Below are 25782 nucleotides of genomic sequence, written 5' to 3' on the forward strand. Positions count from 1 at the left end.
ATACATATAGTCACGGGACATGGAGTAGAGAGTGGGAATGGAGTCAATGGAATTGTAATAGATAAGCATGATATCGGGGGTGGGAGGGCAGTAGATGGGGGGAGGGGGTTGTTACTTTGTGAGGGTGAAAAAGATAACTATTGCATTGTTCTGTACACCTGAAACTAACAATACAATTTTTTAAAAAATTAAAAACTTCTTTCCATCAAAGGACAAAATCAACAAAGTGAAAAGACATCCTATGGAAGGGGGAAAATTATATTTTTGAGAAGTTAATATCCAGAATAGATAAAGAACTCCTACAACTCAGCAAAAATAACAACAAAAATAACCCAATTAGAAAATGGACGAAGGACTTGAATAGACATTTTTCCAAAGAAGATATACAAAAGACCAACAAATATATGAAAAGATGCTCAACTTCACTAATCATTAGGGAAATGCAAATCAAAACCACAGTAAAATACCACCTCACAATCAACAGGATGGCTACCATTAAAAAAAAAGAAAGTAATAAATATCGATGGATGTGCAGAATTAGGAACCCTTATACTTTGTTAGTGGGAATGTAAAATGGTGCAGCCACTATGGAAAACAGTGTGGTAGTTTCTCAAAAAATTAAAAATAAAATTACCATGTTATCCAAAAATCCCACGTTTGGATATGCACCCAAAAGAATTTACAGCAAGACCTCAAAGAGATATCTGCACACCTATGTTCACTGCAGCATTATTCACAATAGTTTCTTGAAGTGGAAGTATCTCAAAAGTCCACTGACAGATGAATGGATAAACAAATGTGGTCTATACATGCAATGGGGTATTAGTCAGCCTGAAAAAGGAAGGACATTTTCACACACGCTGCAGTGCGGATGAACTTTGGGGACATTATGTTAAATGAAATAAGCCAGACACAAAAAGATACAGTATGATTCCATTTATATGAGGTGCCTAGGGTAAACAAATTCATAGAAACAGAAAGTAGAATGGCAGTTGCCAGGGGCTGGGAAGCAGGAGAAGTGGGAAATTGTTGTTTAATGGGCACAGAATTTTAGTTTTGCAAGTTGAGAAAGTTCTGGAAATAGCTGGTGGTTATGGTTGCACAACAATGTGCATATAATTAACAATACCGAACTTTACACTTAAAAGTGGTAAATTTTGTGTTATATGTGTTTTACTACAAATAATTGTAGTAAAACCTTTGCTCTTCGAAACACCCTGCTAAGAGGATGAAAAGACAGGTACAAAATGGGGGGAAATATTTGTGAGCCACATATCTGACAAAGGACTAGTATCCAGAACACGTACAGAACTCTCAAAACTCACCAGTAAGTAAACAAGCAACCCAATTATAAAATGGGCAAAAGCCGTGCACACACATTTCACCCAGAGGAGACACAGATGGCAAATGGAACTACAGCATTTGGCAGCAGGTGCACCCCCGGCGTTTGTCCGAGAGTAACAGACTTATGTTCACACAGAGATCTGTGCACAAATTTTTAGAGCAGCTTTACCTGAAATAGCCCCGAACTGGAATGACCCAAATACCCTTCAGTGGGTGAATGACTAGACAAATCAAGGTGCACCCACATCGTGAATGTTACACACTGATAAAAAGGCATGACCCGTTGACATATGTAACCACATTCATGAATTGCCAGAGGATTATGCTGAGTGAAAAAAGCCAATCTCAAAATGTTACATACAGGATTACTTTATTTATATAACATTCTTAAAGTGATGAAAGTATATAAATGTGAGACAGATTGTTGTTTGGCAGGGTTAAAAACTGTTAAGGGTGGGAAGGAGCGGGGAGGGTCACACGAGGGATCTGCATAATGATACAGATGTTCTGTAGCTTGACTGTGTCACTCGCTATCCTGGCTGTCATATCATACTAGAGTTTTGCAAAATATTACCTTTGGAGAAACTGGCTAAGTGGTACATGGGCTCTCTCTGTATTATTTCTTTCAATTCCATGTGATTCAGCAATGATCTCAAAATAAAAGCTTAATTGAAAAAAACATGATACAACTGTTAAAAAATGCAGTGCATTTGATTTGATCTTTAGAAACAAGTTGTCAATAAAATACTCATAACACATAAATGGAGGTACTTTGGGGCTGAGTGGGTTTCTCAGGCAGGGTTTAGTCTGGGAAGAGGTCCACCTGAGTGAGACGGGAGGAGAGTCATGTCATGGCAGAGTGATGATGTGGCATGGATCACGCTATACGAGGTCAAGGAGGGCAAGTCCTAAGCAGGGCTGTGAGGAGGCAGCCGCTTCACATCAGGAGAAACACTCGCACAGAGTAAAGGGCAGAGCACACAAGGAGAGCTGGGCTTGCAGGAAAGCAAGGCCAGCATCAGCACAGACCCAGGAAAGTGGGGCTCCTGAGGATCTGGACAAGGCATTGCCTCTGTGCAGCCCCAGCAAGTGTCTATCAGTGTCAGAGGCGGAGCTCGGCCCATCCTGCAGAGTTTGATATCAAAAGGCTTAGACAGGGCATGTCATCCCAGCACACAGCACAGAGGAGGTTACCAAAGAAATACGTCCTCCAAAAACAAAGAGCTAAGTCTCACCTGGTCCCAACATACAGAGCCAGGCTTGCTGTGGACATGGCCCGCTGGGGCTGGGCGAGCGTGTGATGGAGAGGAAGGACTGGGCTCAGACACAGGTGTCATAGGGCACCTCGAGGGCTGAGACTGGAAGTGTGCTCACTGTGCGACTGAAGAGGAGTGGCCAGGGTTACACGCAGGTGCCCTGTGGAAGGGCTCCTCAGCAGAGAGCTCAGAGATAGTTCCTGGGTACAGTGGACTGTCCTTGAAGGGGATAGTGTTGGCGGGAGACCATTCCCAACAGCAGCTGGAGTGAGAGCTGGTGGAGATGAAACCAGGCAGCACGTGCTCATTCAACCTCAGGACCGATCGCTTTTCCCAAACAGGACTTCCCTTGTGAGCATCAGGAACATCCCCTAGGAGCCGGATGGGGGAGAAGCGACTGTGGCTTAGCCTCCGACGCCTTCCCTAGCTTGGATCCTACCTGTCACCTCCCCCTGGGTGGCCTGGCTGGTCCTTCACCAGGCTCCTGCCTGAGATGGAAAAAGGACTGCAGCGGCCGTTCCTGGAGGCCTCCAAAGGACCAGGCCAGGAAGGAGACCATAGGGACCAGGCTAGTGGCTTTCAATCTACGCACCTCGGAGCTCAGGAGCCCCAGTGGAGATGCCTCAGAAGATGCCAGGTGGGATGAGGCTGAGGGCCCAACTGTGCCAGTTTGCCTAGAATGGAGGGACTTCTGTTTGGAAGCTGGGTACCCCAAGAGAGACTGCCCTGATAGGCTCCTCTGCTCCATGAGTCAGGAGCTTCACTTTCTACCCAGTCCACAGGGAAGGGCAGTTCTACCTGGACAGCCCCCCAGACCCCAGGAAAGTGCAGGGCCCTCTCCCCACTTTCCAAAACAAAGCTGAAACACAAGATGCCTCATGCTGTTCTGGTTTTTATTGGCGTGTCTGTGCATATACTGCGAGTCCCGAGGGGAGGCCAGGGGTGCAGCCCAGCAGGGCAGCCCTCCACACACACCAGCCGCAGGGCCAGGCACTCAGTGCACCTGGACCAGGTTGTGCTTCTTGTACAGCAGCGCCCGCCTCTTCTCACGCTCGCGCACAAAGGCGCGCAGCCGCGCAGTGGGGAAGGTCACGGCTGAGGGCTGGAAGCTGGCTGGGCCCTCCTCAGTCAGCCATGGGCACTGCAAGCAGCTGGACGCGCACGGCCGGCCCCTGAAGCATGGAGGGTAGGGTGGGGGTGGTGTCAGCCCCGCTCTGGGAGCCGGGATTGGGTGGTGCAGGGCGGAAGGGGGTGGGCGGGGCGGAGAACGGACCACCTTACCAGGGGTACGCGCACAGCGTGCTCTGAAGGAAGGCCACAGCGCCACCGGATAGCCCCGCGTAGCAGCGGCTCAGCAGGATTAGCCCCTTCCGTAGGCCTTTCTGCAGGTCGCGCGTTCCCTCGCTGCTCACCGGGTACTCGCCGCTCAGCCTGCGCGGGTGGGGAGGGTTCAGGGGATCCAGGTCATCCTCAGGTGGATGGAGGACACGGAGACCTGGGGTCACCCTCATGGATCCCAGCCTGCCCTCCTGCCCCACACCCCACCCCCGCGCGGAGGACTCACATGATGAACGCTGTCACGCCGATGGCCCAGATGTCCGTCTGCGGGACAGCACCCTGGCCTTCCAGGAGCTCTGGAGCTGGGGGATAAGGGAGGGGGTGGGGGTGGGGTGTGGAGGTGGGGAACACAGGTGAATGGCTGGGTGGCCGCAGTGGAAGGGGCAGGAGGCAGAACTGGGGGAGGGGCTTGCTCCTGGCCCACCCTCTCCCAGGTCAGATCGCGTGTCTGTGCCCAGCGCACCCATGGTCTCCAGGTAGTCCTTGAACCTCTCGGTGGGCAGGACCCTCTCTTGGGCGAGGCTCTGGGCGTTACCCAAGTCGACCACCTTCAGCAGGTTGTACTCGGTGACAATCATGTTCTCGGACCTGAGGTCCAGGTGCAGGATGCGCTGCGCGTGCAGGTACTGGGCGGCGCTCAGCATTTGCCACAGGTAGTCCTTCACCTCGGATTCCGAGTAGGAGGCCCTGGGGCACATGGGGAAGAGCTCGACTCTGTCCCCGTCTCCGCTGGGACCCCCTCCCACGCGGGCCTGCCGGTGGAGGCAGGACGGGAGGTAAACCGCCTGCCTGCTCCCCCTTCCCCAGTCCTGCATCCAGGCCAGGAGGCGCCTCACCTCTCCGCCAGGCAGGGGAGCAGCTCCGGGCCAGAGCACAGCTCCAAAATGAGGACCAGGTGCCGGGGGCTGAGGTAGGCAGCCTGCAGCTGAGCCAGGTGCGGGTGGCGCAGGCCCTTGAGTGCCTCGTATTCGCGCAGCACGGCAGTCCTGTCCTCGGGGCGGTAGGGGACAATCTTGGCGGCCAGCATGCGTCCGCTGGCCTTCTCCCGGCACTGCCGCACCACGCTGAAGCGACCCCTGGTAAGGAAACACCAACCAGGCTTGTGAGGGCCCCTCCCGCCCCAGCCCCACCCCCATGCGCCCTCCTGCAGCCCCTTCCCATTCTCAGAGCTTCAGGGAGGAACCCCCCTGGGGGGGAGGAGGGGGTACAGATGCAGGGGAGCAGGATGGTGAGAACATTCAGAGCCCATGGTTGGGGGAGACTACAGCACCTTCGGATCTGTGTCTGGAAGGTGAAGGTCTGCGTGCTGGGGAGGGGCTGGGCAGGCTTTGCAGGGCCACTCTCCTCCTCAGAGGCTGTGGGAAAGGAAGACAGTGACTGTCCCCCCCTCCCCCCGCAGCTCCAGCTCCCCCAACCTTGTCTCCAGTCACCCTTTCCCTGGCACCCTGACAAGGTGCCCCTCTTTGAACCCACACTTGGCCTCTCATTCCTTGGACCTGAACAAACCTCCCCAGTGAGTGTATGTTTTGGTGAAGTGGCAGGGCAATTCTGGAAGGACCACCGCCACCCGCCAGGCCCTGCAGAGGCTCACCCAGGTGGCTGGGCCCTCCCAGGAGGACCTGCTCTGAGGGGCTGCTGTAGGGGCCCATGCCCGCCTTGCTGACGCACGCAGTCCGGAAAGTATACATGCCGCCCCTCGAAAGCTTGCTGACCAGGTAGCAACAATCAAAGATGTCTGAGGCCAGCGTACTCCAGCTGCCACCTGGGCACACAGAGCGGGTGAGGGGCAGCCCCAGTCCTCCCCACTCCACCATGGGGCTGGGGGAATGGTGGTAGGGAGAGATCCCTTCCCAAGGGAGTTTGCCCAGGAGCAAAGAAGGGGCCAATGCTTCCCGCAAGGGCGCTCAGGGATACAGAGGGGCCCAGCTGCCTCCTGGATCCCTCCACTGGCCACAGGTCCACCCAGGAGGCAAGGGCACAGGGGCAGGCCTACCTTCTAGGCTACACTGCACGATGTAGGTCACGGGGCCATAGGATTCCACTGGCTTCCAGACCAGCAGCACCCCATCTGCATATACCTCCCCGATGTCTGGGCGTGGGGAGGACGAGGGTCGCTCTGCAAGGCCCCACAGTCAGGGCTCTAAGCTGGGCTCCCAGGGGCCACCCATGCAGCTCTGAGCCCCTGCCCCTGCTGCCAGGCCCTCTCTCCCCTGGTCCCATTGATTCAGGGGTCCCGTTCCAGTGCTGCCTGGAAGAGGGACCCAGTACCTCTCCTGGAAGTGGGTGGCCCTTGCTTGAAGGCCCCACTCCCACCCCAGAGCAGATTGGCCACCTGAGAGCCAGCCCCCTCTGGGGATCAGGCCAGGGTTCCAAGAGCTAGGCCTGCAGGCCCCCTTGGAAACCTCTGGGAGGAGGCGATGGCCTGGCATGACCCCTCTTCCTGGTCCCACTTGAGAGGGCCTGGAGAGGCCCACGCACCTGCCTGCCGTAGGACAGCCGTGGTGGCTGCCATGCCCAATGCATTGCGCACACTACACGTGTATATGCCTAGGTCCTCAGCAGTCACCACCAGGATGGTCAGAAGGTGGAAGTTCTTGAGCGTGGAGGAGATGAGGAGGCGGCTGCTGCTCTCCAGAAGGACCCCGTCTGCAGAACAGAGTGGGCCAGGGGCGGCTCTGAACACCCAGGCCCTCTCACCCTGTCTGGGCTTCAGTTTCTCTCTGTATGTTGAGAGCCATGCCCTCAAGGAGCATCCCCTGCTGTCCTGTCCCCACCTCCCCACCACCAGGATTGCTCCTTACCTTTATTCCAGGTGGCCTGTGCAGCTGGCTGGGCTGACACCTGGCAGGCGAGAGTCACAGACTGGCCCAGAACCACTGTCTCGTCAGCAAGCTCTCTTAGGAAGGATGGTGCTGTGGAAGGGAGGTGGGGTGAGCCTATAGAGGTAATCCCCAGCTTGAGAGCATGACCCAGAGGAAGGAATACTGGAGAGGAGCCCATCCGCATAGGCTCATCTTCAACACCAGCACCTCCTTCAGGAAGGCTTCCAGGACTGCTCAGTCCCGACAGCCAGGGAACTGGAGCTCCCCATGTGGATAGCCCCTCTGTGTGTGAGCTTGCCCCCCGTGCTGGCCTGGTCACTGTGGAGGGGCTCCCCCACCCCACAGCCAGGTCCCCTGGATAGCCGGGGTTCTTAGCCCCAGGTAGCGTGCCCACCTTGGTCTCTGCTCTTCAGGCCTGACAGCTGGAAGGAAGCTAGGCCTGCTTTCTTCCTGGGGGGTCCCTCCTCCAAACCTGCAGGGAAGACAGGGCCATGGGGAGTCATGCCAAGAGCCTGGCACTGCCACCAGGAGCATGGGAGGATGACTCCAGGGCCACCTGCCACCCACTGCCAGATCCCCATGTAGCAGAAAAGCCTTTATTTTAGGGGCCTTTGTTGGAAATGAACTACATCTGCTGTGGAGACCACCCCCTCCTTACCCCATCAGCATTGGCCCATCCTGATCGGGGGCACCTTGGACAGGTAAGGCCAGCAGCTTGGGGGCACAGGTGCCTGGGGAGGCCTAGCCAAGATCTGGGGCTGGGGATGGTCTGGGTCATGAAGGCTAGCTAGCCCTGTTCAATCCTCTTTACAGGAGTGTAACCCCTGAAGCTTCTCCAGGTCCCAACTCTAGGTCTTAGATGCACTTGGGGACGGGATGAGGCTGGGAAGATGACCTTGGGAACAGAGGGCTCTGTGTGCCTGGGGTGTGAGCAGAACCAAAATGGGAAGGGGAGTGTTGGGGGTGGGGGGCGGCACTTCCTGCTTTAGGTGGGCTCCTGGATGTGAGTGCAAGATGCCCCAAGGTGCAGAACAGGGATGCCTGGCTGAGTCAAAAAGCCTTGGTGGGCGGGGGAGTCACCTTCAGGCCTGCCCCTCAGGAGGCGGGAGATGTGGGCCACTGAGGCCTTCACCCTCTGGCATAGCCCCAGCTCGGCAGGCTCCTCCAGCAGCACCTGCCTCCCTGGGAAGCGCAGAAGGCCCCTGGAGGGGGATGACCATTTGTGCTTCCTGCTGCTCCCCGCCTTCCCAAGCAAAGCCTCCATGTCCTCCGGCTCCTCTGTGATCTCCAGGCCAGCAGGCAGGCCCAGCATGCCTGGCCAGGGCCACGCAGTTTCTGGGAGCTCGGCCAGCTCCTCCCCGGCCTCCGATGCAAGGGAGGGTGGTGGCTCTGGCTTAGGGACCTTCCTGAAGATCATGAACTCAAAGGGAAGATACTTGATGTCATACAGGTCTGATAGGTTGAGATAGGCAGGCTCCACTTCTGATATATCCAGGGACACAGTATCAGCAGCCTCTGTGTCCCCTGATAGGTCCTGGATCTGTACCAGAGACACCTGGGAGCCCCCACTAAAGTCTTCCCACGAGGTCAACTCTGGAGAGGCCCTTGGGGGAACCCTGCTGCCCTTGGGCAGGGGTGCCACACTGGCCTTAGGGGGTGGGATTTGGGCCCTTGCCTCATCCTGTTCCTCCAATGACTGAGAGGTGGCCCAGGCCATCCTGGCCCACAGGGGCCCCTGTCCCAGCATGCCTCCTGCATCCCCACCGAAGGCGAAGGTGCCATAGCCAGCCACCCCGGCGTAGCCCCCTCTGTACCCCAGGGAGAACTGCCATGAGGTCGCCTGCTCCTGAGACTCAGATGGGCCCTCTGTCTCCTGGACCAGGTCCTTGGTGTCCAGGGAGGGGCTAGGCTCTGTGTCTGCCAGTGAGGATGGCCCTGGGGAGCTGGGGGGTCTGGGCCTCCTGGGGAGAGGAGTGGTCTCCAGCCCCCTCTCAGAGCCTGGCTGTGGGCTTGCTTGGGCTGGTGAGAAGGAAGCCTGGAGCTCCCCAGAGAGGAAGAGGTTTGGGGGTGCCAAAAGGGCCTCTGGGCAGTGCCCTGGAGGAAAGGAGCTAGGAGCTTGGGGTGCAACAGCTGAGGAGGGGGCATAGCTTTCCTGGGGGGCAGGACCCCGCTGTGGATGACAGAAAGACGCCTGCAGCTTCCCACAGCTGTTCTGGGACAACCCCTCTTGCTCAGTAAAGCCTGGGTCACCACCAATGGATGGAAACAGTCTCAGCTCCTGCTGGGACTCCACTGTTTGCTCTGTCTCCATGGCATCTGAGACCTCTCTGGGCTTGCACTCCCCTGGGGCCGCCTGGAGGCCTGAGTGGGCAGGGGTGGGACATTGTCCCTCATGGCAAGCCTCTGTGGAGGGGCTGGCTGAACGTAGCTGGTCGAGGTCCAGGGAGTGGCTTCTGCCGGGGCCTCCGCGGGAGCTAGTGCCAGGCAGCTGCAGGGCGGTCTCGAAGGAGGGCATTTTGGCCATCAGGGCAGCCTGCTCCTCCCGGGCAGCCTCCTCCTCCAGTGCACGATGTTCTAGCAGCGGCTCACGCAGACCAGGTAGGGCGCCCGCAAAGTAGCCGCCCTTGAGCAGGTGCCGCCGGCGCACTGGGTGCCTCCTGCTGCCTGTGGCCGGGCCCCCATGCTGCTCTGGGCCCTCGCCTGCCTGCTGGTAGAACAAGCTGCGGATGACGCTCTGCCGGGGTATGCAGCCTGGGGAGGCTGGTGGCTCTGCGCCCTTGGGTGATGTGGGCGGAGGCGCGGCTTCAACTGACGGACAGGACTCGGCTTCCTCTGGGAGACTGGCTGAAGGCCGCAGGAAGCCCCGTGGGTGCAGAAGCGGGGAGTGGGTCACTGGGGAGGGCGGTAGCGACCTGGCCCGAGCAAAGGGTGCCAGCTCATTGTCAGAAGAGGAGGAGCTGCTGGACGAGGCGCTGGTGTCACTGCGCAGGTGCCGGGCCACTCCAAGAGATGGGCTGTCCGGTGGGCCCTGGAGCAGCTCTGGGATGGAGCGCATCACCAGGATGGACTTGTAACTCATTAAGGAGCGCTGGGGGTGCGGGGTACAGGGGGCGTCAACCAGGTACCCGCTGCTTTCCGGCTCGTGGTGTGCCCAGAGGGGGTACCCAGGAGATGGAGGGCGTTAAGCCCCATCCTTGCTCCGGCACCCCAGGGCTCTGTCATTGTGTTCCCTCCTGGCTGGAACATAGCATGTTCCACACAGCCCTACCCATCCCGTCAGCTCAGGGAGTACAGACACCAAGGGAAAGACACCCAGCCCCTGCTTCCCTGCTCTACCGGGCCAGACAGGGCGCACAGCCAGCCAGGCCTTGTTTCCTGGCCTCCAGGTCCGTGTGTGCTCACCCCTGCCATGCCCTCTGTCAGCCCCTCCTCCCCGTGCCCCCTCACGGGGCCTTGGCTCACCTGCCAGCGGCTGCGGGCCAGGAGGAACTTCAGCTGCTTGGTGTTGATGAAGTGAGCCTCCTCTGCCGGCACCGACTTCTGCAGGGCCCACATGAGAAAGACACGTCAGGGGAGACCCTGGTGCTCCCTGTGGTCAGATAGTCCCATCCCTCTTGGTCTGTTTCCCTCCCTGTGTGCCACGCCTGCCTGATTCAGCCTACTCACCAGGAACCAGGGGTGGGTGAGGCACTGGGCTGCACTGGGACGGGCTCTGGTGAGAGAGGAAGGTGAGCTCAGACCAGGGTTCAGTTGGCAATGGGGTGGGGGAGGGCATGTGCACTCACCCTGGGGCCCTCTGCAGGGCGGCCTTAATAAAGTCCTGGGCATCCTGGCTGAGGTGCACAGCCATAGGGCTGCTCCAGGACACCCGCCCCTCCAACACGTTGAGGAGGGTCGCCCGGTCACTCTCACCAGCAAACGGCGATGAGCAGGTCAGGCTGAAAGCACAGGGAGGTTCTGCCCTCAGACATGGTCCCCAGTTTCTGTGTCCATGGAGGCAGTTCACCAGGACAGGGAGCTCTGGGTCTCATGGTGTTGGTGGGGGGAGCCCTAACTGGGGGATGATCTCAGTGCCACTCCCACCCAGCGCTGAGAGTTCCAGCAAGTGTCTCAGGTGTGCCCAGAGATCCAGGCTCAGCCTGGAATGGGGATCTGAGCTTAGACTGAGATGAGGATCTGGGGCTCAGCCTGGGGTGGGCACCAGGCTTATCCTGAAGTGGGGAGCAGGGCTCCACCTGTAGAGGAGATCCAGGCTCAGTCTACACCAGTAGTGTCCTCAGGGCAGCAGTAACTGTATTGAGTGGCCCCTGGATAAACCAGCAGACCCTTTGGGGAAACAGTGCGGTGCCAAGTGACCTACAGAACTCCTCTGGGACGGTGTATGTGTGAAAAGTGCTCGGCAGAAACCTCTTATCAGAGCTGGTTGTCCCCAAAATAGCTGCCCCCTGGGTCTTGGGTCTCTGATCTGGGGTAGGCCAGTGGTAAGTGTGGCCCCCCCATGGACCTGCAGGGAGGAGTCAGGTTGGCTTCCAGGGAAGCAGCTGATGGGGCCTGAGGTCTGCTCACCTGAGGTAGGAGATGACCCCCATGGCCCTGTGGGAAAAAAACCAGCAGTGAGTCACTCCAGGCCTGGCCCACAGGTGAGGGGTTTGGGGGGTGAGTGCCAAGAGAGGTGGGGAGGCAGAGAGTAAGTAAGCTGGCGTGGGGACTGCATCCCTGGGGCCCATCACTTACCAGATGTCAGAGGCCTCGTTCACCGGCGTCTGCTCAATGACCTCAGGGGACACAAACTCAGGGGACCCGTACTTGCTGTACTGTGGCTCCCCAGGGGTTATATGTTGGGCAAAGCCGAAGTCGCAGATTTTAATGTCTTCCCGAGCAGGATGCACCATCAGGATGTTGGGGGGCTGTTGGGGAGTGGGTGAGGCCACACGCTAAGGAAGTGACTCCTGGGGCTGCCATGCCTGAGGGGACACTCAAGGCTGTCCCATGGAGATGGTGGGGCCAGCGGAGGGCAGTGGGCTGCCCTGGGGGCAGGTTTCAGTACCATTTAGGGACAGTCTCCACTCTATCAGCCACATCACCTGAAGGGGCTGCCAGAAAGGTAGTGAGCTCCCCATCCCCCAAAATGAGCAAGTCCTGACAGAGAAGCTGGAAGTGGTGGGCCTGTGCCTTCCCAGCCTGCATACTCCAGTCTCCCACCTGCCCCTCCCTGGGATGGGGGGGGGGCAAGTACCTTTATATCCAGGTGGAGAATGCCATGGGTGTGCAGGTAGTGCAGCCCTTCCACCAGCTGCTGGATATAGACCTTCACCTGTTGTGGCAAAGGCCTGGCACTCAGGTAAGACAGCCAGTCTCAAATGCTCCATCCTTTCCCTCCCTGCCCTGTTTATACCTATGCCTCCACTCCCTCTCGGGGCCTGGGATGGTCCATGGACAAGTTATGTACAAACCCTCCTAGATCCCACAAGCCCCAAGGCCAGGGATTCCTCTGGGCCTGAAGGTGGGGAGGGTTTGGGTGTGTGGAGTGGCCTGAGCAAAGCAGGAATCATGATGTCTCAGGAGCAGGTGAGGGCTGGCCCATTGGCCAGGTCCTGGCAGGGAGGGGGAAGTGGTGAGAGCCTGGATCTGGGAGAGCTTTGAGAGCTGACTGGGGTGCTGTGACACCCCGTGAAGCCCTGGGGATCTACAAAAGATCTCTGAGCTTTGTTAGGGGGGAAGCTGTATCTGCTGGGATAGGTGGTCTGGGCATGGGGTGCATGCAGGCCTGTTGTCACCTCAGCCTCTGTCACCACGCTCTTCTTAAACAAGCGGTCCAGTAGCTCCTCCGATGAGCACCTGGGGCTCAGGTCAAGGAAAGCTCTGGGCTCTGGAACCCACCTGGTCCAATACCCAAGTTTTATCTTGGGGTGGGATGGGGGTTCCATGCTGGGGAGGTGGGTCCTTAGGGTTGAGGAGGGTGGGTGGGACACGGACCCTGCAGAGAAAGGCTGAGACCACTGGCCAGCAGCAGAATTGGAGTGGAGGCTCCTCTCCCCTCTGCACAAAGCACCACCACCACCACCACCCTGCAGGGCCGGGGGACCTCTGACTCAGAGAGGTGGGGGTATAGTGAGCATGCATTACACCCAGACACTTGCAGTCAGGCAGAGTTGTAGGGTGAGATCCAGAGCGGGTGGGGAAGGGGTGTGCCTCTCCCTGGAGCACTCCGACCTCCTGCTGGAGAGGCCATGTGTAGCGCGGGAAGGGCCCAGCCCAGGCACGTTTTGAGCCCTTAGGTTTGAAAGCGGGATACAGCTCCAGGACGAGGATGAGGGTCTTGCGGGTCTCGAACTGGTCCAGCAGCGCGGTGACCAGTGGGTGGCTCAGCGCGGCCAGCACGTCGCGCTCGCGGTACGCCTGGGCACGCGTCCTGCTCCGAAGGGGAATGAACTTGGCGGCGCAGGACATCTGATTGCCCTTATGCTGCACCCTCTTCACGAAGCCGAACACGCCCCTGGGAAGAGGGGAGACCACGCTGAATGTTTGAGACAGGACTCCTGGGGAGAGAGGAGGGTAGATGGGGGACCGGAGGCCCAGAGGGACGGGATGGAGGTGGGGGTTGGGGCCGTCCAGTGGGCCGGAGCTCTCGAGGGGCGGAGTTGCTGGGCGGGCAGGATTCCTGAGAGGCGAGGGTTCTGGGAAAGCAGAAGCTGGGGGGATGGGCGGGGTTCCCGGGGTCAAACGGGCACTGGGAGGGTGGCTCCGGAGAGGTGGGATTCCCAGGAGGCGGGGATTCCAGGGTGACTGGGGCTCCAAAGTGCGGGGGCTGGAGGGCGGGGCTCCTGAGTGTTGGGGGCTCCCGGGTTGGGGACCCTGGGGTCTGTGTGTGTGTGGGGGGGAGGGCTACAGGTTGGAGAGACTCCAGGAGGCCGGAGTTCCGAGTGGCGGGGTTGGGGACAATACCTCCCAATTTCCTCCTTGACGTCGTAGAAGGAGAGCAGTTTCCTGCGATAGCTTTGCTTCTCCAAGTCCGGCTCACTGACCCCTACAGTGAGGGAGTGATCAGCCGTTGGTGTGGACAAAGATGACCATTCGCCCCCGTCCCCCCACTTTGTAGTGCCCGCGGGGGCAGCTTCCTGTGCCCGAGCTTCTGGGAGCCCTCAAGACCCCATGCCCGCGTGGAGCCGGCACCAGAGCCTGGGCGGGGTCCTCCAACTCACCCCCAGGCACCAGCAGCTCCGCCTTGCACAGCACCTGGCCGCCAGCGTTTTGGGCCAGGCAGGTGTAGACACCGGCATCTTGCTGGTCCACGTTCCTCAGCACCAGGGAGTAGGTGGTCCCTTCCTGCTGCTGACTGAGCCGGACGCCATCCACCAGCTGGACGCTGTCCTGGAGGCACAGGAAGTGGGCCAGCCATCAGCCTATCCCAGGGACCGGGCGCCATGGTCCACCGCACTTTCAGTGAGTGCCATGCCGTGTCTGGTGGGGATTTCACACAGTGTCCCTCCCAGCACAGGGTCCCCCATCTGCGCCTGCCCCTACCTTGTACCAGGTCACCGTGGGCTGCGGGTTGCCCTCAATGACTGCCTGGAACTGCGCAGTGCTGCCCCTCTGTGCCTGCACATCCTCGATGGTGACCTGCATGGATGGCGGTCCTGGGGATGGGGGAGGGAGCCCGTGGGGAGGAGCCCAGACTGCAATGAGTCTGTGAGCTGGAGCCTGCCTGGCGCCTCAGGTAAACAGCAAAGCCCTGAGATGCACCCTAGGGTGACAGAGCCCACCTGCTTTCCAAGTGAAGGTGACCCCCTCCTGACTCTGCCCAGGCCCCATGGTTAGGAAGTGTTTTTTTCTGTCCAACCACTGTCTGTCTTGCTTGGACCACAGCTCTCCAAACACAAGTTACGCAGAGCATGGTAACTCGGGTTGTGGAGAGCCTGGCTGGCTTCCCTCCTTCCCCTCCTAATGAAGTCCCTCTGAGGGGATGCAAGGACCGGGCAGCAGGGGCTGGCCACAGCAGGGCTGGCACATGCCAGATGGCCCTTCAATGCAAGTGTCCCCCCTGCCCCAGGGCGCACATATAGCCTACTTGCGGCATCCGAGTCGCTGGCTTGGTACACGTATGTCCGGTGCGTGGTCTCTGTGAACACGTGGCTTTGGACATCCCAGAGCTCTGTGGCCCCTGTCCCTGGCCAGGCTGCGTCCTCCACCCTGGAGCAGTGCATGGGGTGAGTTGTCTGCTCCACCACTCCACTTCTGGGGGTGGACAAGAGCCTCATAGTAAGATGGGGGTCCCTGCCCCACCCCCACCAGGGGATTGCACCAGACTGCTTGGGAGGAGATGTACAGACAGGGACCCAGCCCTAGGTGTAGAGGGGCTCCCCCATACCTCTTGCTCAAGGGCAGCCCCTGCTTCCTGCGTTGCCCTTCGGCTGTGGTGGGGCTGACAAGGAGCACCCATGCTGTGAGCCCACCCCATACTCCTCCTGCCCTGCCCCTGGATGTCCCCTAGTGGACTGCCCGCCCAGAATGTCGGGAAGGGAAGGTTACCTTATGGGCACGATGCGTCCCTGAGCCACAGTGGGGAGCCCCAAGTTCTGCTCCCAGCTCGCATGGGGTAGGGGCTGTGGCACCTTCCCAGGCTCGGCTGGTGGGAGGCCGGGGCCTAGTGAGATGGAGCCCAGGATGGGGCTGAGGGCTGTTCCTCACGACAGGCCCTCCGCGTCGCCCTCCAGGACCCAGAGGGTGGAAGCACAGACAGCAGGGGTGCCCCCAAATCCTGGGCTCCTGCTGTGCATGCGCACCTCTGCCAGGGCACCCTCCTCTAGTCCTAATCCCTAGCCTGGGGCCACAACCCCACCCCGGGTCCTGCAGTGGGATGCTGCAGCCTCTGGGGGAGGAGCACTGCGGCAGCATCCGTGGGGGTCTCATCTATCAGGGCAAGGCGTGGCTCCTCCCTCTTCCCCTCTCCTCTCCTCCTCTCCCTCCTCTTCCTCCCTTACTTCCCCCTTCCTCCTCGCCTGTGCAGGAGCCACCCCCTGCCTAGTTTCACAGATGGGGTGATAGGCTGAGAGAGGGGTAGGTCTTGCTCAGGGCCCCCAGTACATGGAACCATCAGGATGTCCCTAGGGTTCTGCCGGTTCACTCCCATGGGGCACACACTGTGACCAAGGTTGGAGTCAGCGCGGGGAGGAGGAGTCTGGAAACAGGTAGTACTTTACAGTCAGCCCATCATTGAGCCTCACCAGATTCCTCCACAACCTCAGTGCCTGGGGGCTGGGGACTGGACTCCTGGTGTGCCGGCGGTTCCCCAGGACTGGGGCTGGCTTGGTGCCCTGAAGAGGGTACTGGAGCCTCAGGGCCCACCAGTGTCATCGGGACAGGCATGATCTGCTGGTTCGCTTGCTCCAGGGCCACTGGGGGTGGAACGGCAGCATCTGTGGGAGAAGTGGGTCAGCGTGTAGGGATGAGGGGCGACCTGGTCCCAGGGAGGGGGCTCCAGGAAGCCCATCCCAGTCCTCAGAGATGCCCAGGTGAGCCAATCCCGGCTTCCCTACCCACCCGCCCACCACTCCTCTCTCAGGAGCTGTGGGAGGTGGAAGTCTCAGAGAAAAAGGGGCCTGGGGACTGTGCCAGGGAGACGGTGCTCAGGGCAGTGAGCACAGAGCCCCACCAACCCTAAGCTAGTGCCCAGATACCTTCAGGAGAACATCAATCGACTCAGGGACAGCTGGGTCTGGATACCCACTCTGCCCTGTCTGCCCCTCAGTTTCAGCTCATCCCATCCCTTTATCCTAGGCTGGCTTCCCTGTGGCCCACTCCAGACCCCAGGCCCAGTGGACCTAGCTCCATGCTCTAGGGAAGTCTGCAAACATCCTGTTGCTGAATCAGGGGCCTGGGGTTTTAAGGGGTGTGGGCTCCCTTCCTGCTCTCCCATGGCAGCCCCTGCCCCTAGCCCAGCAGCATTCTCCCTTCCACCCGAGATCTGATCCGCCCTTCCTTCCTAATGCAGCCTGGCCTGACCCAGGCCACTGGCCCCTGCCCTGGCCTCCCATGAAACTTCCCCCTCCCAGGGAACTTCCAGACCCTTCCTTGTTAGCTCCCTGTCCTCATCCCCTGTGCAGACCCATCCACCTGGCTGCCAGCCCCAGGCAGCAACACTGTGGCCTCATAAGTGTCCCCAGGAATGCCCACTGCTCTGTTCCCTGCAGGTCCCCCTGCCTAGAGCCCTCTCCTGCACCAGAACCTTCTCCATCGTTAGGGCATCCACCCTGTCCTTCCCCATACCAAAAAAGTCAACAGGACCCACTCCCTGCCGCCCCCGCCCCAACACACCTGCCTTGTCTGTCCTGACAACAGCCCACTGCACAGGAGGCAGGAAGGCCTGCTCACTGGTGGCAGGCTGAGAACAACCACTAGGGGTGGTCACACCATGTGCACCTGTGACCAGCTCCCGAGCCTGTGTGTGAGCAGGGTGGTCAGGCGAGCTGCCCTGCTTCTACCCAGGGATCCAGGACAGGCCAGGACCCACCAATGACTGCCCACTCGTTGTCCCCCCAGGTCAGGTCTAGAGATCCCTCCTGCCTGAGTTGCCAGAGAATCAAGAAGGAGCAGAACACAGGGAGTGTGGGAGCCGGTTTATTATCACGGGGTCAACTGATGGGGTCTGCTTCCTACCAACAGACCCTGGCCAACCCTATAGGAAAGGCCTGGAAGGTCTGCAGAGTGAGCCCCCGTGGGCCTCCTGGAGGCTAAGAAAAGTGTCCATGGGGAAGATGTGGCCTTGGGGGAGCCCCCACAGAGAAGGTGGGGGCAGACTGGGTATGAGGCGGGGCTATGCTGCCATAAACAGAGGCGAGGATCGGCCCAGAGCTAGTGTACCAGTGGCTCTGCCAGCACTTTTGGTAGTCCAGATTACAGCCCTTCACACAGTGTCCTCAGCTGAAGAACCCGCCCTGTGAGGTAGGAAGTGCTGGCTGGGCAGGAGGATGGGCAGCTGGAGCCCTGAGTTGCTGGGGAGTGAGGGGAGGGTCAGAGAACGTGTGTCCCAGGTGCCGGCTTTGGGCCTCTCTCCTGAGCCTAGCCCCAAAACCCAGGGCAGCTGCAAAGGAGGTAGGTGCTGGTGTCAGGTAGGGTCCTAAGCCCCAAGGCCATGCCCTTTTACTGTTGGTCGTGCAGCCACAGCAGATGTCTCAGGGGTGTTCTGGCCCTGCTTCAACCCCCAGCTGCCTGCACCCCCATGGTTTCAGCCTCAGCCCTGGGAGGGGCTGGAGCAGTCGTCCTCATCCGGCCGGATGTGCAGGGTGACCTGCTCACCCACTGTCCCAAAGCTGACTGTCTGGGTGGAAACCTCTGTTTTGAAGCTGCTCTGGCCACTGTCTGAAGAACGCTGGACCCCGGTGCAGAAGGATGGCTTCCAGGACGCAGTGCCTCCAGCCCGAGCTTCCCGCACACAGGAGACTGAGGGGCCAAGGACCTGGGGCCCTGGCCGAGCTGCCTTCCTGGGGAGGCAGCTGAAGAAGCCTGGTGGGATTTGGGGGGCTGGTGGGAGCCCCACGTTGAGCAGGATGGGCCGCCCCACAGTGGGTTCGCTGATCTCTCTCTGGAGCACTGAGACTTCACAGGGCGGGTCGTCGGAAGCACTGGGCATGGGGCTCCCACAGCCGAAGTTCTCCCCTTCCTGGGGCACGTAATCCTCCAGGTCTGCCAGTGTCAACACCCGGCCATCGTGCTTGAGGATCTTGGGGTCACGGTCCCAAAGATTATGGGCGCCGAGGGGCTCCTCCCTCAGGTGAGCACTGCTCCCCTCCTCCTCCAGGAGGCCCTCTTCTTCAGCAGCCCCCGAAGGGGACAGCTCAGAGGTCTCTGGCCCGGCATCCACATGGAAGATGAGGGGTTCACCAACGCTGCCTACAGCTCTGCCCTGGGCTGTGGGCTCCTGGGCCAGCAGCTTGTTGTTGGAGTTGTTCGTGTTGGGGTCTCCTTTGGGGGTCCCGCCAGGCAACATGAAGAGAAGCCCTGCCGAGTTGCCAGGCACCTCTCTGGCTGGAGACACACCCCTTGAGCCTGTTTTCTTCACCCGGACTTCGATGGTCTCCTCGACCTCTACCCACTTGGGCGGGGGCCCAGTGCCCCTGGACATGGCTGGCATGTGGGCCCCGGGCTCCGTCACGTACAGTGTGGGCACAGTGGGCCTCCAGCCTGGCTCCGCCGTGGGCCTTCGGGGCTGACCAACCCCCGGCGAATACAGCTCTGGGGCCAGCAGGCCTGCCCTGGATGGGCTGGCTGGGCGGCGGGAGGGCGAGCGGGAGGGAGACTTGCTGGGGGACCGGCGGCGGCCACGGGGGCTCTTCACCACGGTGGTGATGGTCTCCTCTCTGCGGGGAGGGGGCCGAGAGGAGATGGCACAGAGACCCGCAGCCATCAGCACATGCAGAGTTGGTGCGAGATCAGGTTAGTGTACAAGCAAGTAAATGGTGAAATTGCACAAATTCCTACACATGCGTTTGAGCCCAATCTCTGGAACCCCCAGCCAGAGAACCAAAGAAAAAACACAGCACAAAGCCTCATCTGGCCAACCTTAGACTCCGGTATGCAGACCTCAAAAGAAGAGTTGAGGCATTGTGACATCACACAGGTGCCTCCAACATGCAGACCAAGTCCAGTTTGGTATGTCCCTGTGGACCAGTCTCCCCTCTCTGTTCATAACTATCTAATTTTGAAGATGCAGGCTTCCTCACAGAGCTAATGGATGGGGTGCAGGGAACACAGTCCTTGTTCATCCCACCAGTGTTTTGTGCTTTGTATCATGGGAGGGAGGGAGGTGGGAGTGCCCCAGTGAGCTCTCAGAGGTCAGGCACATACCCACAGCCTGTGCTCCTGGCCTCTCGGTCTGGGGGGGTGGCGCTAGGCAAGGACAGCTGGCCCTGGGTGTGGCTCAGCTGTCACAGGCTTTGTGACCTCAGATAAGTCTTTCTCCTTCCTGGAGAAACTGGGGAGGGGGGAGAAAAGATGAGGCAGAAACTCAAGGCATTTGTGGGTATACATGGAGTGCTGGCTAGGGACTCTGCAGCAGCCCTGGGTGGTAGGCCTGACCCCGTTTTATAGGGGTGGGCAAGGCTGAAAAAGGTGCAAAACTTGCCCAGGGCCAAGACCAGTCTGCCAGCTTGTCCTCTTCCACCCAGCGTCCTTGACCTGGCTGGGTGCTGAGGGTGAAATGAGTTGGAACGGACTGAGTAACATAGCTCTCCTGGGCCCTGGGACCTGCATTTCCTCTTGGGCTCAGGCAGAGGGACTTGGCGTACAGGCAGTGACAACTCAGAGATGTTGCCAGCTGCCTGCCATGACTAAGGCATTATCTCTCTACAGCTCTGCTTTTGTCTACCTCAGGGCTCCATCCAGGAGCAGTTAGTCCCAAGCATGGGCCCAGAGATATGTGGTCTCACCTCAGGGTGCAGAGCAATTAGAGGTCCTGGCTCCTCCCACCCTCACCTGGCAAAGGGGAAATGCTCTCTCCACTTCACTGGGGCTTGGAGATGTGGCCTACTCAGGGCCACAGGCCTGACTTCTTGCCTCACACCTAGGCTCAAGGGCATTAAGCATGTCCCTCGGTGGAGCCTGCCCGAATGTCAGGGGAACCTGGGTCGGGCCCCGCCTGCTGGCCTCATGCTGCTCAATTCACTGAGACAGAACAGTGAATCAGGTGGAACTGGAAAGCTGGATCACTCCTAAGTGTCCCTCCCCCCCATGGTGGGCTCACTGCTGTCCCTATGAGAGCATGTGGGCATCCTGTTTTGAGGCCATTGGTACAGCATGTGGGGCTGCCAGGTGGCCTCCTTCTGGTACCCCTGGCTCCCAAGAACCACTCACTGTGCACTGTGCCCTTGGTGGGGATGCTGTGCCAGGCAGCTGCCTCTCGGGTCCTTAAACTGAGGCGGTACACTCTTCCTTACAGGGTCAGGGTCACTACCTCCCTCAGCCTGGAATTATACTGGACTTCAGGATGCCTTCGGGAGTCACTTCGTCCAGCCTCCCATAGGTAGGCGTCCTCTCAGATGCCTCCCCCATAGGGCTGCCGGGCCCCATCTCTCTGCTCCTCCATTTGTCATCCATAGTGTAACAATGCTCCCCTCATGGATGAAATGTTGAGTTGATCTGTGTAAAGCTCCTCCATAATTACATGCCTCCAGGGATGGGGTGCTCACTGTTGCCCCAGGCAGCCCCATCTATTGTGGAGTGGCAACTTGCTTTGGGGGAGGAGGGAAGTCAAGGAAGAGTTAGTCCAGGGTCTTATCAAATGTCCGAAAATGGGATTCTCCAACAACGTGACCAACTGCAGTCCCCTTAAGAGGTCTGAGGCCAATGGGGATCTAAGAGGTTGCCCATCCTGGAGCTTCTCAGGCACCTGGCCTTAGGAAACCATAGTCTTCCTTGCCTCCTGGCTTTTGCAAGCTCTTCCACCACACCCACCTACATGCACCTCCTATTGGAAGTCCTCCCAGATTATCCAGGTCACAACCAATCCTGCCTTCTGTGGGTTCACCTAGCTTTGGACCTCTTGTGTTATTTAATTACCAACAACCATGTGCTTTGAAGGCACTGAAGGATGAAAAAGGACAATGGGTGTGGCACAAGGGAAATGGGTTCTCGGCTGGCTTGCAATCACGAACCACTCTGAGCAACCCTCCTCTCTTCCCTGAACTTCAGTTTCCCTATCTTCCAAATGTGAGGGTTGGGCTTAGAGACCTCTAAAGGCCCTAGAGCTGGGAGGAGCCAGGACCTCTAAAGGCCCCGCTATGGTTACACTATTTCAATTAAATTCCAATTAGTGAAAATTAAATAAAATTTAAAATTCAGTCCTTCAGTTGCTCTAGACATATTTTAAATGCTCACTAGCCACATGGAGCTAGTGGCTGCTGCTGAAGTAGGCAGTGTAAATGTGTAATATTTCCATCATTACAGCAGTTTTGCTGGACGACAATGCCCTAGATCCTAGGATATTGATGGGGAAAATTCTGCCTCTAGTCCACTGTGAGACACAGATCTCAGGCCCAGATTTGCTCTCACTGGTGTGACTGGGTCCAAGCCCTGCGTGAGACAGGGTAAGTATATCCTGCTGAGGCTGTGAGGCAATGGAGGGGGCACTGAGGCCCTGGAAGAAAAGTTGTGAAGTGTGAAGGTAGCATGGTCCCAGGGGAAGATGAATTCCCTGGGAATAAGGCGCTGGCAGTCTGCGTGGCAAGCGAAGGCTGTGAGGACAGGCAGTCAGACAAGCAGGTGGTCAGGCACACAGTCAAGGTCCACGGGTTAGTGGGCATGCAGGGGCCACTGCAGTCAGAAGGAAGGTTAGGAACACGCCTGCACTTACATGATGACGGTTTTCTTGGGGACTTTAGTCTCCTGTTCGGTGACTACAAAGAAAACAGTCGGAACAGCGAGGGTTACAGTTCAGCCAGCATTTGGGGCTGAGCTCTCTGAGTGGCATGGCAGTAGAGTAACCTGCTCAGCTTAGGAGCGCTGGATCTGAACCCTGCCTGGCCCTGGGCCCCTGTGATGGCTGTCTCCTCATCTTTAAAGTGAATGTGATCATGTCTGCCTTGAGTGGTATGACAACAATGTGTGCCATCTGAGGGTCCCTTTCCCTCATGGGGGTTTAGCAGGGGCTTCAGGGTGAGGAAAGGCCGTGCCAAGGCTGCCCACATAGAAATCCCAGCTTCTCCTTCAGCCATGTGCCCTGGGAGCCCTGTGAATTTGTCAGGCCTAAAGTCTCATTTCTCAGACACAGAAACTGAGACCTACAGTGGGGGAAGGGACGGCCTACGGCTACATAGTGAGCCAGCAGCCAAACTAGGACCAGGATGCTGATACTCATTTTACAAAAGGAAGAGAGGGAGGGAGGAAGGAAGGAAGAAAGGAAGGGGAAGGAAGGAAGGAAAAAATAAGATCCTAAAGACCAAAGGCACACAGGAGTCCTGGATGTGGCACCTCTGAGCTCTGTGGCACGAGACCATGAAGTCCTGTTGCAACCTGTGCATGTCTGGGCAAGGTTCTGAGCTCCAAGTGAGCTGGGAAACCTGGGTCTTCCCACAGGAGCAGCTAGCTTTCCCTTCCCTGGGGCCACCAGGACAGGCCGTGATGGGGGTCTCAAGTCCCAGAGACAGGATGGGACTCGTCTGGAACCAGGCAGCACCTACTTCCAACTGTCTTGAGACCTCTTTCTCTGCAGCTTCTGGGCAGTGTCAGGCTTGGCACACAGATGTCCCACCCAGTCCTGCCCACCCGGACAGCAGCATTCCACTGGCTGCTAGCATCCTCACATCTCAACCTGCAGGGAACTGAGCGAGAGGCCCAGAAATGTTGAGTGGCGGGGCGCAGGGCACACAGCCTCCCGGCTTCTGGTCTGTGGGATTTTCTGCTTTGCTTCAGTGTCACATAGAGTAAGGCTTTCCCTTAGACGACCAAGGATATTTTAAACTTGTCTCCCATTAGGTGAAAATGAATTCAATGTACTAGCTGTGTCTGTGTGGCAGTAGGGAGCCACATTTATGATGCATGTGCATGTGTATATGTGTGTGTTTGTGCAAACTGCTTCCTGGAGACAGGGCAGCCCTCTGGGAGAGAATGGGGTCATCCAAAATGCCCTGTGTGTTTAAACTAAGCTGGGCCAGAGAGAACCAGCCTGTTGGTGGCCTGCAGGCAGATCCTGTGCGCAGAGCGGTGGGGGAACCAGGGCTTTGTCTCTTATCCTTCCTGACTGGGGCCTGTCCTGCTGCCCTTGGGAGTGGTGGCCGGCACCCTGGGCTGCTACATTCCTGGTACCTTTGTTCCTGACCTAACTGCTGCCTGATGGGCCCTAAGCCCCGGTGAGTACTAGCAACCATGGGAAGGGTGTAGCCGTGCGAAGCAGGGCTCCCGGCCCAGCGCAGTTTCACAAGCGAGGGGCCAGTGCCCACCTCACAAGGCCGGCTGGCTGCGAGGCCACCGGGTTAAAGATGAAGCAGCAGGACAGGGTTAGGAAGCGGGGGGTGGCGGGCTCCAACTCCAGGGTCTGCGAGGACCGGCCTTCTCCCCGCATGAGGCACAACACTGTTTCTGGCACCAGTGGCCGCCCCTCCTCTGGACCCCATGGCCATGGGACGTTGACAGAAAAAGATCCATAATGACAACGAAGTGAATGGCTCTGTAGGATACACTTGTCAATAGCCAAGAAGGAATGCGGCGGCCCCTGATCAGCATCTCCCCAGGAGACGCCTCGCTGCAGGAGGTGGAGGTGACAGCAGACACCACTGGGGCCTCCAGGGGGAACTGGCTCGGCCAGTGCCAGCAGCCCTCATGGGGATGAGGAACAGGACCCTTACCCACAAGGGAGGGAGGGGTCTCCATGTGGGTCCTGGAAGGCCTCAGAGGCCCTGAGGCCAAAATGCGGGCACTAGGTGGCCCAATTCTGTGAGGACCCAGATGGACGGTGGTCCCCAAATGCTGGTCCTGGGGGACTGGATCCAGTGGCCCAAGAAGTGCAGAAGCCAACTTTCAGAACTTGGGAGGACACGTATTTCAACTCGTCCTACTATGGTAGTTGCTCCACCAGACGCTGGCCCAGCCTCTGTTTGCATGTCCCCCAGGGATGGGAAGCTCATCGCCTCTCCAGACAGCCCCTTCCAGGTAGGACAGCTCAGACTGGGAGAAGCTCTCCCTGGGGTGGCAGCCTGCCCTGTAAGCCCCCTAAGGCTGCTCTCTTAGACCGAGCAGACCCAGGACAGATGCCAGTTGCCCGCTTCCCTATCTGGCCATCCCCAGATGGGCCCAGCTGGGACTCTGAAGCCATGGCGTGCATGGTGGGGTGAGGCATCTTGCTGCCCTTCACCTCCAGTCCAGGAGCACACCTGTCCCTCATATGGCCCATTCTGCGGCCCGGTCCCCACCCCTAGGACCCCAGGGGCAGCCCCAGGCCAGCCCCGCCCAGTACCGAGGCATGGGGCCCCTGACACACGCTCGCTCACTCTCCTGGGAGCCAAGCTGGAATCCAGCAGCCTGCATTCTGCACTTGGCAGTGGCCCCCTCTTCCCTGGAGTTGTCCCACCTACTGTTCCTGCCACCCCTCCCAAGAGGGCTCACTGATCACTGCCTGGCAAGCTGCCCATGCCTGGGTCTAGCCTTTATACACACTCGTTATTCCCCAGGATGGTAAGCAGGGACTGGGCCCCCAACTCCAGGGTTACCCCTGCAGCCTTTCCCGGGCTGTGGGTTCACAGCCTACCCTCCACTTGCCCACATGCCTGTGCTCCAGTTGGGGCCTCTGCAGCCCCTTCACAGCCCTCAGTGCCCCTCTTTCAAGGAGCACGCCCTGATTGGAAAGTTTGATGGCTTTCCCCCACCAGACCCTGCCCAGGTGCATGGAGGGTCCAGCTAGGCCGAGACCTCATGGGTGCACCTACCTTCCACCACAGCAATGCGCTCCTGGCAGTGCTCTTCCTGGGTCCGAAGTGCTGGGCTCTGTAGGGACAGCTCCACGCCACCCCGCGTCGAGCCCAGCCGGTTCACCAACTGCAGGACAGACAGACAGCAGAGACCACTTAGAGCCTGTGGCTCCCCAGTGGGCCTGGCTAGAACATGGGTGGCCCGCACCAGCTGTGTCCCAGAACCCTAGAGTCTGGCCATAGGGTTCCAGCCTAGCCCAGGAGCTCCTGTGATGGTGGGGACACTCTATCTGCACTGTCCTGTGCGGTGGATGGCTTTGTGGGACCTGAGAACTTGAAATGGAACCAAATCTTTACCTACAGTTAACTGATTTAAATGACCATGCATATCCACTAGTGACCCAATTGGACAGACTGGGTCCAAGCTGATCTGGGTCTATTTACTTCCCTGGGACCTGCCATGGAGGCCAGACCCCACCTGGCCGGCAGCAGCATCATGGAGGCTGGCAGCCTGGCAGAGCCACAGCCGGCACATACCTTCCCCAGGCCACCATGGGCCCCGTTGGGTCATGGAGGACAGAGCAGACGCCACCCAGCATCCCCTTATGGAGTCCTGTTCTCTCATCA

At 58.7% G+C, this 25782-nt stretch overlaps 1 protein-coding gene across 1 annotated transcript in view; it reads right to left on the reverse strand.

Annotated features, from left to right (window-relative positions):
* Positions 1 to 3476: 3476 nt before the first annotated feature.
* The window catches only part of LOC109376497 (obscurin), a gene marked incomplete at its 5' end in the record, with an annotated part of 89056 nt that continues 66750 nt past the window's right edge, over positions 3477 to 25782 (reverse strand). Inside the window, 31 exons of the mRNA XM_019632423.1 lie at positions 3477 to 3772; positions 3882 to 4031; positions 4165 to 4240; positions 4402 to 4625; positions 4775 to 5014; positions 5209 to 5293; positions 5530 to 5700; positions 5932 to 6054; positions 6417 to 6584; positions 6740 to 6850; positions 7155 to 7232; positions 7841 to 9848; positions 10223 to 10300; positions 10427 to 10472; positions 10546 to 10698; positions 11327 to 11353; positions 11495 to 11667; positions 11997 to 12074; positions 12538 to 12598; positions 13056 to 13256; positions 13706 to 13787; positions 13963 to 14131; positions 14285 to 14397; positions 14829 to 14995; positions 15290 to 15404; positions 15985 to 16176; positions 17075 to 17237; positions 17690 to 17751; positions 17996 to 19116; positions 22107 to 22149; positions 25174 to 25282. Coding sequence (XP_019487968.1) covers positions 3595 to 3772; positions 3882 to 4031; positions 4165 to 4240; positions 4402 to 4625; positions 4775 to 5014; positions 5209 to 5293; positions 5530 to 5700; positions 5932 to 6054; positions 6417 to 6584; positions 6740 to 6850; positions 7155 to 7232; positions 7841 to 9848; positions 10223 to 10300; positions 10427 to 10472; positions 10546 to 10698; positions 11327 to 11353; positions 11495 to 11667; positions 11997 to 12074; positions 12538 to 12598; positions 13056 to 13256; positions 13706 to 13787; positions 13963 to 14131; positions 14285 to 14397; positions 14829 to 14995; positions 15290 to 15404; positions 15985 to 16176; positions 17075 to 17237; positions 17690 to 17751; positions 17996 to 19116; positions 22107 to 22149; positions 25174 to 25282 — 6765 coding nt within the window. The remainder of the gene's footprint in view (positions 3773 to 3881; positions 4032 to 4164; positions 4241 to 4401; positions 4626 to 4774; positions 5015 to 5208; positions 5294 to 5529; positions 5701 to 5931; positions 6055 to 6416; positions 6585 to 6739; positions 6851 to 7154; positions 7233 to 7840; positions 9849 to 10222; positions 10301 to 10426; positions 10473 to 10545; positions 10699 to 11326; positions 11354 to 11494; positions 11668 to 11996; positions 12075 to 12537; positions 12599 to 13055; positions 13257 to 13705; positions 13788 to 13962; positions 14132 to 14284; positions 14398 to 14828; positions 14996 to 15289; positions 15405 to 15984; positions 16177 to 17074; positions 17238 to 17689; positions 17752 to 17995; positions 19117 to 22106; positions 22150 to 25173; positions 25283 to 25782) is intronic.

Source organism: Hipposideros armiger, unplaced genomic scaffold, assembly GCF_001890085.2.
Source record: "Hipposideros armiger isolate ML-2016 unplaced genomic scaffold, ASM189008v1 scaffold_1139, whole genome shotgun sequence".
NCBI lineage: Eukaryota > Metazoa > Chordata > Mammalia > Chiroptera > Hipposideridae > Hipposideros > Hipposideros armiger.